This window comes from Sceloporus occidentalis, unplaced genomic scaffold (genome assembly GCF_023333645.1).
Source record: "Sceloporus occidentalis isolate IW3139 unplaced genomic scaffold, rSceOcc1.0.p SCAF_14, whole genome shotgun sequence".
NCBI classification, from domain to species: domain Eukaryota; kingdom Metazoa; phylum Chordata; class Lepidosauria; order Squamata; family Phrynosomatidae; genus Sceloporus; species Sceloporus occidentalis.
In genome coordinates this window covers 15,987,132-15,999,249 of record NW_028316994.1, presented here as the reverse complement: position 1 = coordinate 15,999,249, position 12,118 = coordinate 15,987,132, and the positions used below count along the sequence as shown (strand labels likewise).

At 43.5% G+C, this 12,118-nt stretch overlaps 1 protein-coding gene across 1 annotated transcript in view; it reads left to right on the top strand.

Moving 5' to 3' along the window:
• The first annotated feature begins 254 nt into the window (after window positions 1–254).
• Window positions 255–12,118, top strand: part of IPO4 (importin 4) — a 37,637-nt gene continuing 25,773 nt past the window's right edge. Inside the window, exons 1-7 of the mRNA XM_089479655.1 lie at window positions 255–635; window positions 5,987–6,073; window positions 7,234–7,313; window positions 8,104–8,145; window positions 9,175–9,304; window positions 10,259–10,438; window positions 11,195–11,260. Of these exons, the coding sequence (XP_089335781.1) occupies window positions 567–635; window positions 5,987–6,073; window positions 7,234–7,313; window positions 8,104–8,145; window positions 9,175–9,304; window positions 10,259–10,438; window positions 11,195–11,260 (654 nt within the window). The 5' untranslated portion in view covers window positions 255–566. The remainder of the gene's footprint in view (window positions 636–5,986; window positions 6,074–7,233; window positions 7,314–8,103; window positions 8,146–9,174; window positions 9,305–10,258; window positions 10,439–11,194; window positions 11,261–12,118) is intronic.

The window sequence follows — 12,118 nt, the reverse complement described above, 5'->3', positions numbered from 1 at the left end:
TACTGTGTGGGGGGAACTCTCAAGATGGCTTTGGACTACAACTCCCATCATCCCCGGCACACACTTGCTGTTTGGGGGCTGCTGGGAGTTGAAGTCCAACCGCCTCTGTGGAAGGAGTGCCCTCACGCGCCCCGCCTCCACCGCGGGAACGTTAACTGGTCGCCATGGAAACCAACGAGGGAGCGGGGGAAGGGAGCGTAATTGGTCCTCCTGGAGGGGAGGAGGGTGCGTGCGAGAGAGACCGGAAGTAAGGATCCTGGGGCCGCTCTAGCCCGCCGGAAGTTGGCGGCTCGTCTCCTCCACATGTGCTGGCAAGGCAAACAGTTGCTGCCAGCAGCTCTCCTGGAGGTTCTCCCTGGCAGCTGACTTTCCTGGAGGGGCTGAGCCTCCGGACCTTTTCTTTTTGGGGGTGCTGCTGCTCCCTTGTCCCCCCTCCTCCATCCCTGGTGGAGGGGGGGCTTTGTACTTTTCTCTCCCCCCCTCAAAAAAAAATCCCCCCTAAATACCTTTATTTTCCTATCAACCCCCCTCCCCAAAAAGAGGGCTCCCCCTCCTCTCTTTTGACCATGGCAGATGTGGAGCTGGAGAAGATCCTTTCAGACTTGCTACAGCCTGACAATGCCATCATCCAACAGGTAGAGAGGGAACGGATGGTTTGGGGCTTACAGTACTGGAAGTGGTTTGGGGGTTTTTGAGCTGACAAGATGAAAGCAGGCTGTTATATCCAGGGGTGGATATAACAAAATCCAGTCATTTGGGGCGGAGGAAATGTAAAACTAGGCTGGGCATCTCCATAGGTGGGTCGATAGCCTTTTGGCCAAAGAGCGGGGTATAAATACTCTAAACGATACACTGAATTTTTGGTTTTTTGCTGCATGTCTTCGGGTCGTTTCCAATTAATGACAACTTTCTCCTGGGGCTTTATTGGCAAGATTGCCTCAGAAGAGGTTTTTTGTGGTTTTTCGGGCTCTGTGGCCGTGATCCAGGAGAGTTTATTCCTGACGTTTCGGCAGCATCTTCAGAGAATGCTGGCATGGAAGAGAGTGGGGAGCATATATATTGTGTGACCCTGGGTTGGAGGAGTGGTTTCTGTGTTAATCTGTGCATCGTTCTGTCAGCCAGAAAAATCAGCAGGAGCAGAAGACGTTATGAACCCTGCTGGGCATAAAATGCTGTTTGAAAACACCGAAATTCTGGACCATGCCAAGAACCATCAGGTCCAAATGCACTGGGAAGCCATTGAAATCCACAAACACCGGGACAACTTAAACAGGAGAGAGGAAACCCTGAAAGTGAACAAAATTTGGCAGCAGTCCTGAAAAACAGCAAAAGCAGGACTCAGCACACAATGATCACTAATTAAACAGACACTAATCCTCTTTGCATATCCTCCCTCTCTGTGGCTTTGCCCTTCAACAACAGAACAAGACACAGATCAACATGGAAACCACTCCTCCCTATCCAGGGTCACACAGTACATACATATACCCAACTCTCTGAAGATGCCAGCCACAGATGCTGGCAAAACATCAGGAATAAACTCTTCTAGAACATGGCCTCATAGACTGAAAAGCCCACAAAAAACTATGGATGCCAGCCATGAAAGCCTTCAACTTCACATTGTTCAGAGGAGGTTTTGAGGTATTGAAGTATGGTAGCTAAAATGGTGTCATACTGCTTTATTTCTGCAGCGTGGATGAGGCCTTGGTTTATATTGTCTGAGGGATTTGAGAATGTTTGGTCCAAAAAAAACCTCTCCCAACTCTAGGTGTATGTTGGCTGAGGGATTCTGGGATTTGTGGCCCAAAAAAGTAACTTTATTAGGCTTGCAGTAGAGGAGCAGATTTGAGATTGGATTGAGATGTGGAAAAGGAGTCGTTCCACATTCTCCCTTATAGAGATGTGGAAAAGACTTTATCTATGGTCCAAAGCACACTGCAGATCTAACCCAGCTTGAGACGGCTTTAACTGCCCTGGGAACTGTAGTTTTGTGAGACATTTAGCCGTCTTTGTCAAAAAGCTCTGGTGCCACAACAAACTGCAATTCCCAGGATTCTCTGACACTGAACCAGGGCAGTTAAAGTGGTCTCAAACGGGATGATTTCTGCACTGTGTTTTTGGATCTATATCCTGGCATTGTGGATAATCAAATCTGGAGTGGTCACGCAATTCAGATGAGACCTTTTACAGAGCCACAAAAGTTGTCTCCACATATTTCTTCTACGGTTACTGAGAACTGTTAGTATTCTCTCCTTGTTTGGAACACTTTTCTTTTTTCTTCCTTGCTACTGAGGAGAAAGGAGAGATGTAGTAGTGATGGGTGACTTCAACTATCCTGATATTTGCTGGAAGTCAAACTCAGCCAAATCCTCAAGGTCTGGCAAATTCCTCACTTGCCTGGAAGACTATTTCATGGTCCAAAAGGTGGAAGAGACAACAAGGGGGTCAGCTATTTTAGATCTGATCCTAACCAACAATGATGACTTGGTTAATGAAGTGCAAGTGGTGGGATCATTAGGTGGAAGTGACCATGTTCTCCTGGAGTTTGTAATACAATGGAAAGGAGAAGCCAGGCATAGTCAGACACGCATCCTAGACTTTAGGAGAGCGGATTTCAGAAGTATTGAGGGTGATTCCCGTGGTCAGAAATACAAAAAGGCAGGCGAGCTCCAACTGCCTTCCTCGAAGAGGACCAGCCCTCCCTTCAGCCACCATCTGGGAGAGAGAGGCAGGCGAGCTCCACCAGGCCTGCCTGGAAGAAGCAGAGCCCTCCCTCTGGTCCACCTGCCTTGGTCCAGGCCTCAGAGGGAGAGAAGAATGCTGGACCTGATCCCCTGCCCCCTCACCATTCCCTTCTCCTTTTGTGTCGTGTCTTTTAGATTGTAAGCCTGCGGGCAGGGAACTGTCTGGTTAAAAATAATAATAAATGTAAGCCACCCTGAGAGCCATTAGGGCTGAAGGGCGGGATATAAATACCTAAAAAAAAAAAAAAAGGGGGGGAGTTCAGGACGGATGGGACTTTCTCAAAAGGGAGATACTGAAGGCACAAATTAAAACAGTTCCAGTGAGAAAGAAAAATGGGAGACAGCAGAAGGAAGAAGAAGGAAACGGTAGGGCCACTGCGCGGAGAAGATGGCAAAATGCTAACAGAAGACAGAGAAAAGGCAGAATTACTCAACACTTTCTTTGCCTCAGTCTTCTCAGAAAAGACAAAGGTTGCTCAACCTGAGGATAATGGAGCAGAGGACAGAATAGGGGAATTTCAGCACAAAATAAGTAAAGAGATAGTAGAGGAATACCTGTTTAACCTAAATGAATTTAAGCCTTCAGGACCAGATGAACTACAGTTGTCCCTCCATATTCACTAGGGTTAGGGGAACAAGACCCCCGTGAATATGGAAAAACCACAAATAACAAAACCACCATGTTTTTACTGAGAGGACACCTCTCTAGGAATCTCTGGGTCCTCCAGTGCAACTCTGTGGCTGATGTCCGACAGACATTGACCATAGAACTGCCCTGGAGGAGCTACAAAGGCCTAGTAGAACATTCTCTCTTTAACTTTTAGTTAAAGTTGACCACAGAGTTGAGCTGGAGGACCTAGATATTCCTAGAGAGAACATACTAATCAAATCCATGAATAATCAAATCCGCAAATATGGAGGGATGACTGTACATCCAAGGGTATGAAAAGAACAGGCAAATGTAATATCGGCGCCATTGGCAATAATAATCTTTGAGAACTCCTGGAGAACAGGAGAAGTCCCAGCAGACTGGAGGAGGGCAAACGTTGTCTCCATCTTTAAAAGGGGGAAAAAAGAGGATCCCAACAATTATCGTCCAGTCAGTCTTACTTCAATATCAGGAAAGATTCTGGAGCAGATCATTAAACAGACTATACTCTTAAAGTGCTACTATTCCACTTTGACTCCTCTAGCTGCCTCCTGTTGCATTCTGGGATTTGCAGTTTTAAGGAGGGGTATTTAGAATTCTCAGGCAGAGAAGTTCTCTGCCTGAGAATTCTAAATACCCCTCCTTAAAACTGCAAATCCCAGAATGCAACAGGAGGCAGCTAGAGGAGTCAAAGTGGAATAGTAGCACTTTAAGAGTATAGTGTGATAAACATCAGAGAGTCTGTGAACATCTAGAAAGCAATGCCATGACTTCTTGTTTTGAAGCAACATAAAACATGGCAATACCTCCCCCTGAAAATCTAACAGAGGGCAGTGATGGAAGCAGTTTTGGGGGCAAACCTTGGAAAAGTGATAGGAAATAAGTAAATAAAATAAGGTATTATTATTATTATTATTATACTTTATTTATATAGTGCTGTAGATTTACACAGCGCTGTATATACAAACAATAAAATCGATAAAAATGAAACCTGCGAAGGCGTATATTCTACAAAAATACATATAAAACAATAGATAATAATACAAGATAGAATTAGATAAAAAAGCAGACAACAAATTAAAAAGATCAAATACCAGATCTCAGTTAACAGTCGGATAAACAATCACACAATGTTTGGGAACGCTTTCCTGAACAATATAGTCTTCAACTCCGGTATGAATTATATTCGAAATTTTCTAATAAAACGGGGCAATATACATTTATTTTTAAAACTTAAACAGGAATTTTAACATGCACTTAATTCCACAATTAAGCTATTAATTAATGAAGTGAGAGACATTGCTTTTTTTTTTTTAAAAAAAACAGTTTCTTTGCTGGTTCTTTACTCAAAGCCTTGCTCCGTTGGATTTTTGCAAAATTACTTTTTGCTGGGCTCTCAAGATTGAGGAATTTAACTATCCAAGTCTCAAGATTCAAAGAGTACCGTAGTTCCAAAGTGAAGAGTGATGTTAAATGCTTTTAAGGTCAGCAGTCTCAGTAACTGATCCTCCCTTATCCCATTTGGAAAAATAAAAGTTTCATATTACTGTGTATGTATAAAATTTGTAGAAACACTTGAAACCTATGTGAGGTAAAGACCAGAAAAATAAATTAAAAATACCATTTCAAATCATTTCTGCCTCTACTTAACAATTTCTAACTCCAGCTAAAGTAGACATATTGAATCAACAGCTGAATGGTAAGTCAGCGCTTATGTAAATTCTATTAATTTGTGGCACATTCCCAAAGATAAATGTCTCCAATTGAATTTCGAAGGCTTTGTCCTATCACTTTTTGGGTGAGAGAGGTAAGTTTATATTTCAGGGTGGGAAAACATGAGAAGAATTTGTGATGGCATGGACTACAAATGGTGTTTTCAAAATTCAATTGTTTCCTTTTCTCAAAAAATCAAAATAGAGCAAATCATTTTAGACTTTAAATTTGAGTTCAAATATCAATTTCACATAAACTTAGTAGTTGGACTGTTTTGCTCTCCATTGTCAGTGTTATTCAATCTTATTTATGTATTTATTTATTTATTTGAATAACATTTTTAGAAGGCTAATTAACAAATGATAAGGCTCCATCGGCACTGCAAAAATAATGCATCTTGACATTACTTTAATCACTATGTCTCAATGCTATGGAATTCTGGGATTTGCAACTTGGTGCAGCACCAGAGGTCTCTGTCAGAGAAGGCTAAATATCTCGCAAAACTGCAAGTCCCAGAATTCCATAGCATTGAGCCATGGTAGTTAATGTGTCATCAAACTGTACTGTTTCTGCAGTGCAGATGCAGCCTAAACCTCCTGGAGACTCAGCCATGAAAACCCACCGGGTGACTTTGAGCAAGTTGCACCCTTAGCTTTAGAGGAAGGCTGTGGCAAGCCTCCTCTGAATGCAGGTATATCCTGCCAAGAAAACACTTAGGATATAGTCACTGTAACTTAGATTTGACTTGTGAGGCACATAACAACAACAGACAACCATTCAAGAAACACATTTACTCTTTCCCATCACCTGCCTGTACTTGCTGAAGTTTGTATAGATTAGACTGCCACTCCTCTCATTTTTGTTTCTCTCTCTCTCCTAGGCTACAGCTCAGCTGAAAGAGGCCCTAAAGCAACCTCAAGCTCTGTCCCATCTCAGCCATGTGATGTCAAATTGTCAAGACCCAAGGGTAAGCCACAGTAGAACTTAGGCCTAGGCAGAGAGATCTGTAGAATCAGTATTTAGAGAGATCTTGTAGCCCCTTTGAGACTAACTAAAGAAAGAAGTTGGCAGTGCGAGCTTTTGTAGACTTAAGTCTACGAAAGCTCGTGCTGCCAACTTCTTTCTTTAGTTAGTCTCAAAGGGGCTACAAGATCTCTCTAAATACTGATTCTGTAGACTAACACGGCTATATCTTTGAATTAGTCCTAGGTAGTCCTCAACCTACTGGAGCCCTTGGGCACACATGGAAGTTTTGGAAAGGTGTTGTGGGTGCCAGTCACAAAATGTCCATTGAATGTTTATAGCATGTCCTCTCAGACAATGCTGGAAGTCAAAGAAGGAATTCTAAGGTTATGAATTCCTCCCCCTGTAACCTCCCTGTGTCCCTGTATACAACTCAGACCATAGTATAAGTTTTGTACCATTTTGTTGTGGCTCTGTCCTAAGGGATCCTGGAATTTGTGTTTAGTAAAGTATTCAGTAGGTACCATATTTCTCTGTGGAGAAGAGGTTTGAAGATTAACACCCAGAGTGTCATGGGATTTGCAATTCAGGGAGTGGACTAGAGCTCTCTAGCAGAGAACAGTAAATCCCTTATCAAACTACAAACCCCAGGATTCTTTATGATGAGGGTATGAGAGTGAAAGTGGTATGAAACTGATGTAATACTGTCACCTCAGGAGTTTATTTCCAGAAACTGAAAGAAGCTTACAGTTTTTGTCTCAGGCCATCTTTATCTGAGAAGTATGATTTGGAGTCTGTGTTTTTGCTTTTACCAATGACTGGGCCTCTGGGACTGTTGCCAGTCTTCTGCAAATCACACAGAGATACACCCTCTGCCCAAATCTGTCCATAGCTCTTCAAAGGAGGGCAATGCTCAACATGCACAACCTCTCATTTTTTCTAAAACAGCTGTCTATTGAATATTTTAAAAATCTTGTTTGCATACCCAGGGATATTTTTTCCAGTGCCACTTTTGTAGCTTTCCCCCACAACTGGTCCAACCTCCATTTTGTCTTCCTGTTAGATTAGATCCACCATTCCTGCTTACCAGAAACCTAGGTGCTTCACCTGGTCTCTTACCCACCTCTCCTGTTTGCCTCTCATCCTTTTCTGCTCCCTCCTTAGATCCGGCAACTTGCTGCTGTCCTGGTGAGGAGGCGTCTAACCAAACACTGGAAGAAGCTCAGTGGAACTGAGCAGGACAGGTAAGTGCTGAAAAATGTGGCGGCTACTGGGGAATTAAACGTATTTCTTACCATTCTTGGGGGTGGAGGTAATGTAGGTCAGTAGTAGAGTTTTGTATAGCAGGTGTAATTCTCAACATTTCCAAGGTTTTTTTTTTAAATAAACGTAGATTGAAATAAATGGGGAAAACTCTCTGCTAGAGACCCCAGAATAGGGTCTGCCTTTTCTGCTGCTACCCATGTTTACTGATTCAGCCAAGAAGGGAGGAAGCTCAGGCAGCTAATCTCAGCTGTGCAGGGAAAAAAAAACAAGGGTACTTTCCTGGGGGAATGCATTCTTGTTTCTCTTCCCCTTGAAGCGGAAACCAAATTCTGCATCATCATTCAAATTATCTCCCCCTTTCCCTCCACCACTGAGTGTTTAGCAACTGAATTCCCCATTCCCTGCTACCCCAGCCTTGAGATTGGTTTTGGATGGGGCTGAAGAGGCTGTTTTCTTGTATCTTGTCCAAAGGAAACATACACATTGGTAACCCAGAATTATGTATCTTTCTAGATTTAGAGTAAGGCAGTGGTAGGGAAGCTGTGTCCTTCTCAGTCTTGTAAAACCCCAGCCCCATCATTCTCTCCACCATTGCAGCTGGACAAGGGTGCTGGGAGTTATAGTCCACAGACAGCTAAAAGGTCACAGGTTCCACACCTTTTATGTATAGAGGATAAAGGTTGGGAGAGGTTGACCATGATACCTTCCTGTATCATAGTGTGTTTGCCACCCATCTTGTTCTGAACATTGTAATCTTGTCACTCGCAGGCTCAAGTCACATGTGCTGACCACTTTGCAGAAGGAAACAGAGTAAGTGTCTGCTACAGATTGTACATGCCAAAAATCTAGTCTGGTACAAGCAAGCCTTTTGTGTACATGTGAGAACTTTTGCCCGGATGACATAAGCTTATATTGTGTGAAAGGAGAGAATGGTACAAAGCCACTTACAGGAGCTAAAAGTTTCTGGGTTACTGGCTGTGGCCTTGCTGGCTGTGGTTTCCGAGAGTTGTAGTCCTAAATCTGACTTTTCCAAGCTCTGCCCCTTGATTGCTGGGAATTTTTTGCTTTTGCTGGAATTGTTTGATTCTGGAAATTGTAGTCCAGAAAAGTAACGTTTCCAAGCTCTGTTTGTTGATCACTGCCAAAGAAATTCTGCGCATCCAGTCTGCACTGCCATTGATGCCACTGGCTAGAGCAGAGGCATACAGTGAACTCTATGAATGTCAGAATAGCAGAACAATCCAAATTGTATTCCCCGTGAAATTTTCCATCTGACACAGTAAAGTACAGGCTACTACAGATTTGATGCTGAAGCTAAGAAGTTTAAAATAAATTTGGTTCTTTCCTCTGTACAGGACTGATTTTTGGGAACTCGAATTTTTTTTTCTCTTGACCTTGACAGAAATGGGATGTTCATAGGATTGTGAAGGGGTATCTGTCTTGGGTCTGCAGAGTCTGCATGTTGAAATAATTGAAGGTTGGACTTGGAGACCAGGGTTCAAATCCCCACTTATCCATGGAAACCCACTGGGTGAGGTTAGGCAAATCTGTCTCAGATTCAGGAGAAGCCCAGGGCAAACCTACTCTGAACAAATCTTGCCAAGAAAATCCTGTGATAGAGTTGTGAGTTGTGAGCAGCTTGAAGGCACAAAATACCAACAGTTCTGTGTCTTAACACACAGATGCCTTTTTCTCTGTTGGAGGTGGCATGATTGTTGTTTCTGGAGGGCAGTGAAGGTCCATGTTGGAGAGCCTGACTGGGGAGGCTGTGGTGGTATGTGGAACAAGGGTTCAGGCTGCCTTCTCTCCAATATCCCTGCCTTCAATCCTCTCTTCCAGCCATAAGGTCTCCTTAGGATTGGCCCAGATGGCTGCTGTCATTCTGAAGAATGAAACACTGGAGAAATGGCCACAGATGCTTCAGGTCATCCAACATGGAGCCCGTTCCCGAGACCCCATCCAGTGCCAGGTAACTTTGAGGTTCATTGTATTCTGCAAGCACACAGAACAGAATGGTCAAAATAAAACCCCTACCTAATGTTGCAAAGTTTTCAAGATACCAGTAAAGGATGGTCGAAATTCATATCGGTAGGGTTGACAGCCAGGAAGTAGCCATTAACAGGTTTGCATTCTGCCTAAATACCAAATGACATGAGTTTGGTTAACTTAGCTTTTGTTATTATTGTTGTCAGCTGCTCTCAAGTCAGTCCCTAGTCATGGTGACCCATTGGATGAGACATCTCCAAGCTTTCCTTTTCTCCACTGCTCTGCTTAAGTCTTGTAGATTCATGCCCATGACCTCCCTAATTGAGTCTAGCTATCTGGTGTGTGGTCTTCCCCTATTTCTACTGCCCTCCACCTTTCCTTGTATATTTTTTCAAGTGAGTAATGCCTTCTCATAATGTGGCCAAAGTACAACAGCCTTAGTTTCATCATCTTGGCTTCTGTTCGAGGATCCATTTGTTTGTCTTTTTGGCCATCCACAGTATCCTCAGCACATCTCAAATGAATTGATTTTTTTCAGTTTTGTAAAATTAACATATTGTCCACACTCATAAATTACACGATGCTTGCATATCTGTATTAATGAAGGGCCCACACTCCAAAATACAAAATGTTTAGGCATCTTTTTCAGTCTATACAAAAGGAGAAGCTTTCCACTTCTTAGATTAGGGACATTTGCCAGTCTTATAAGTGATAATCTTTCAGGACCACAAATAAGGGGCATCCTTTCTAACAAAGGTTATGTGCCAGTCTGTTAAGGGACAAGCTTTCCAGATCTCAGGCAAGGGGCATCCCTTATAAAGGATACCACAAAATACCCCCTACCACAAAATTAATATTTCCCGAACTTCTTGGCTTTCCTTTATTTTTTTAAAAAATAAAACCCCCAAAGCCCTCATGGACTTCCTTCTGGTGACAGGTGGGATTGCTCCTCCTGCATTCTGCCCTGGAAGTGGACCCTGAGCTCTTTGCTCCCCACTACAAGGACCTACTGCGCCTCTTCCACCAGACCCTTAACATCCGAGGACAGCCAGCAGCTCTCTACTACTCCCTGCGGAGCCTCAGCACCATGGCAGCCGGATTGGGCTCGGATGAAATGGTGGGTTTTAACTCTAACGCTTCTCTTTCAGGGCCTTCCCTGTGGCTGGATTTCCTTTTTTACTAATATGTTTTTCTTTAAAATAAAATCAGAATCATATTTTCGATCCTGGAGTTGACAAAGCACACAGCAGAGACAGATAGTTCAGAAGGACTTGTGGGGAAGTTTGCAGTACATCCAAGCTTGAAAGAGTTGGTTTTTTTTTTTTTTGGGGGGGGGGGTTCCTACTCCCAGCATCCTCTGTCCAGCAACTTCATTAGGAGTTGGGGTTCTGGGAGCTGTAGTCATAGTCCCCAAACCTCCAACTTCTTCAAGATCCGTAGTGCATCTTCTTGTGTCTCTAGAGAAGTGCATGCCTTGATTAGATTTTGGGTCATTGGGGGCAGGTTTTATGTGCTTATTCCGAGAAAAAGTCTGTTCCAGGTTGGAACAGATTCTACAACTCCTTAAGGCTTTGACCCATCTTAGTGGGTTAGCTCTACAAGTATTTTGCTAATGGCTTAAGGGACAAAATCTGTGTACAGGTATGCCTCGGTTAACAAAGTGAATGTGTTCCTGAGCATTGATTGTATAACAGAAAATTTGGTACCAGAGGCAGAAAAAACAGTGGCTTTCTCACTTTCAGCCTGATCTACCTCACAGGGTTGTTGTAAGGATACAGCTGGGAGGATGGGAGCCACATAGACTGCTTTGAGATCATTGGAGGGAAACCAGTAAACAGAACAAACAAGCTCTTGTCTCCTTTGTACCTCCCAGAGTCTGATGTCTTCAATGGTGCCTAAGCTGATATCAGCTATCCGAGAACTGATCTCCGTGGATGAGGTGGGATCTCCTTTGTGTGTTCATTGTCCAGTGTGTGTTTAAACAAACATCCATTTGGTGTTTTTTTTCTGTGTGTGTTGGAGTCAGATGGCACTTGGGAGAAATGTACACATGCCCTATGTTGCTAGCAAAGGGATGTGACCCTCTTATTTCCCCTGATTCTGTGCCCTTTTCTGTACTGTCTTGTATCTGTGTCATCACATTTAGTTGAAATGCTGGTGAGGGGAAGCCAGGTACATGGATGGAGATGGTCTTCTGTTCCTAAATGTGTGAGATGCTTGGGGAATATTGGGAAATGGAAATAAAAGGCAGAGCCCAGGGAGTGGTGTGGCCAAACAAAACAGAGGCAACGTCCATTGAGGAAGAAGCTTGGGGCATGCTGGGAATGGGACAGACATGGATAAGGCCCAGATGAAGTAGCACTGAGTCAAATGGGCCCAGGGAATGCTGGGATGGAATGAAACAGAGGCAGTGTCCGATGAAGAAGAAACTCTCACAGATCTCTTCATAGGGCGCTTTGGCCATGCCATAGGGCTATTTACGCAATTCTTTTGGCCTGTCTCTTCATTTACTTCAGGGGTGGGCAGTGTGTGCCCTTCCCTGGTTGAGCCTGATGGCACCTGACACCAAAATTGCTCTCCTGGCAGCAGAATGAGCACCTTTTCTCATGTAAACAAGGCATATGGGGAAAGTGTAAATTTTTACATGACAAAAAGTGCTGATCTTACCGCCATGTTGTTGTTGAGGTTTTCTAGAATGTGCAAGTGTGGTCCTCTGGCCTCAGAAATTGCCAACCCATTTTGCACCAAAAGTGGTTATTTCCATTCTTTTGAAATACTGCCTGACAGTAATTACGCA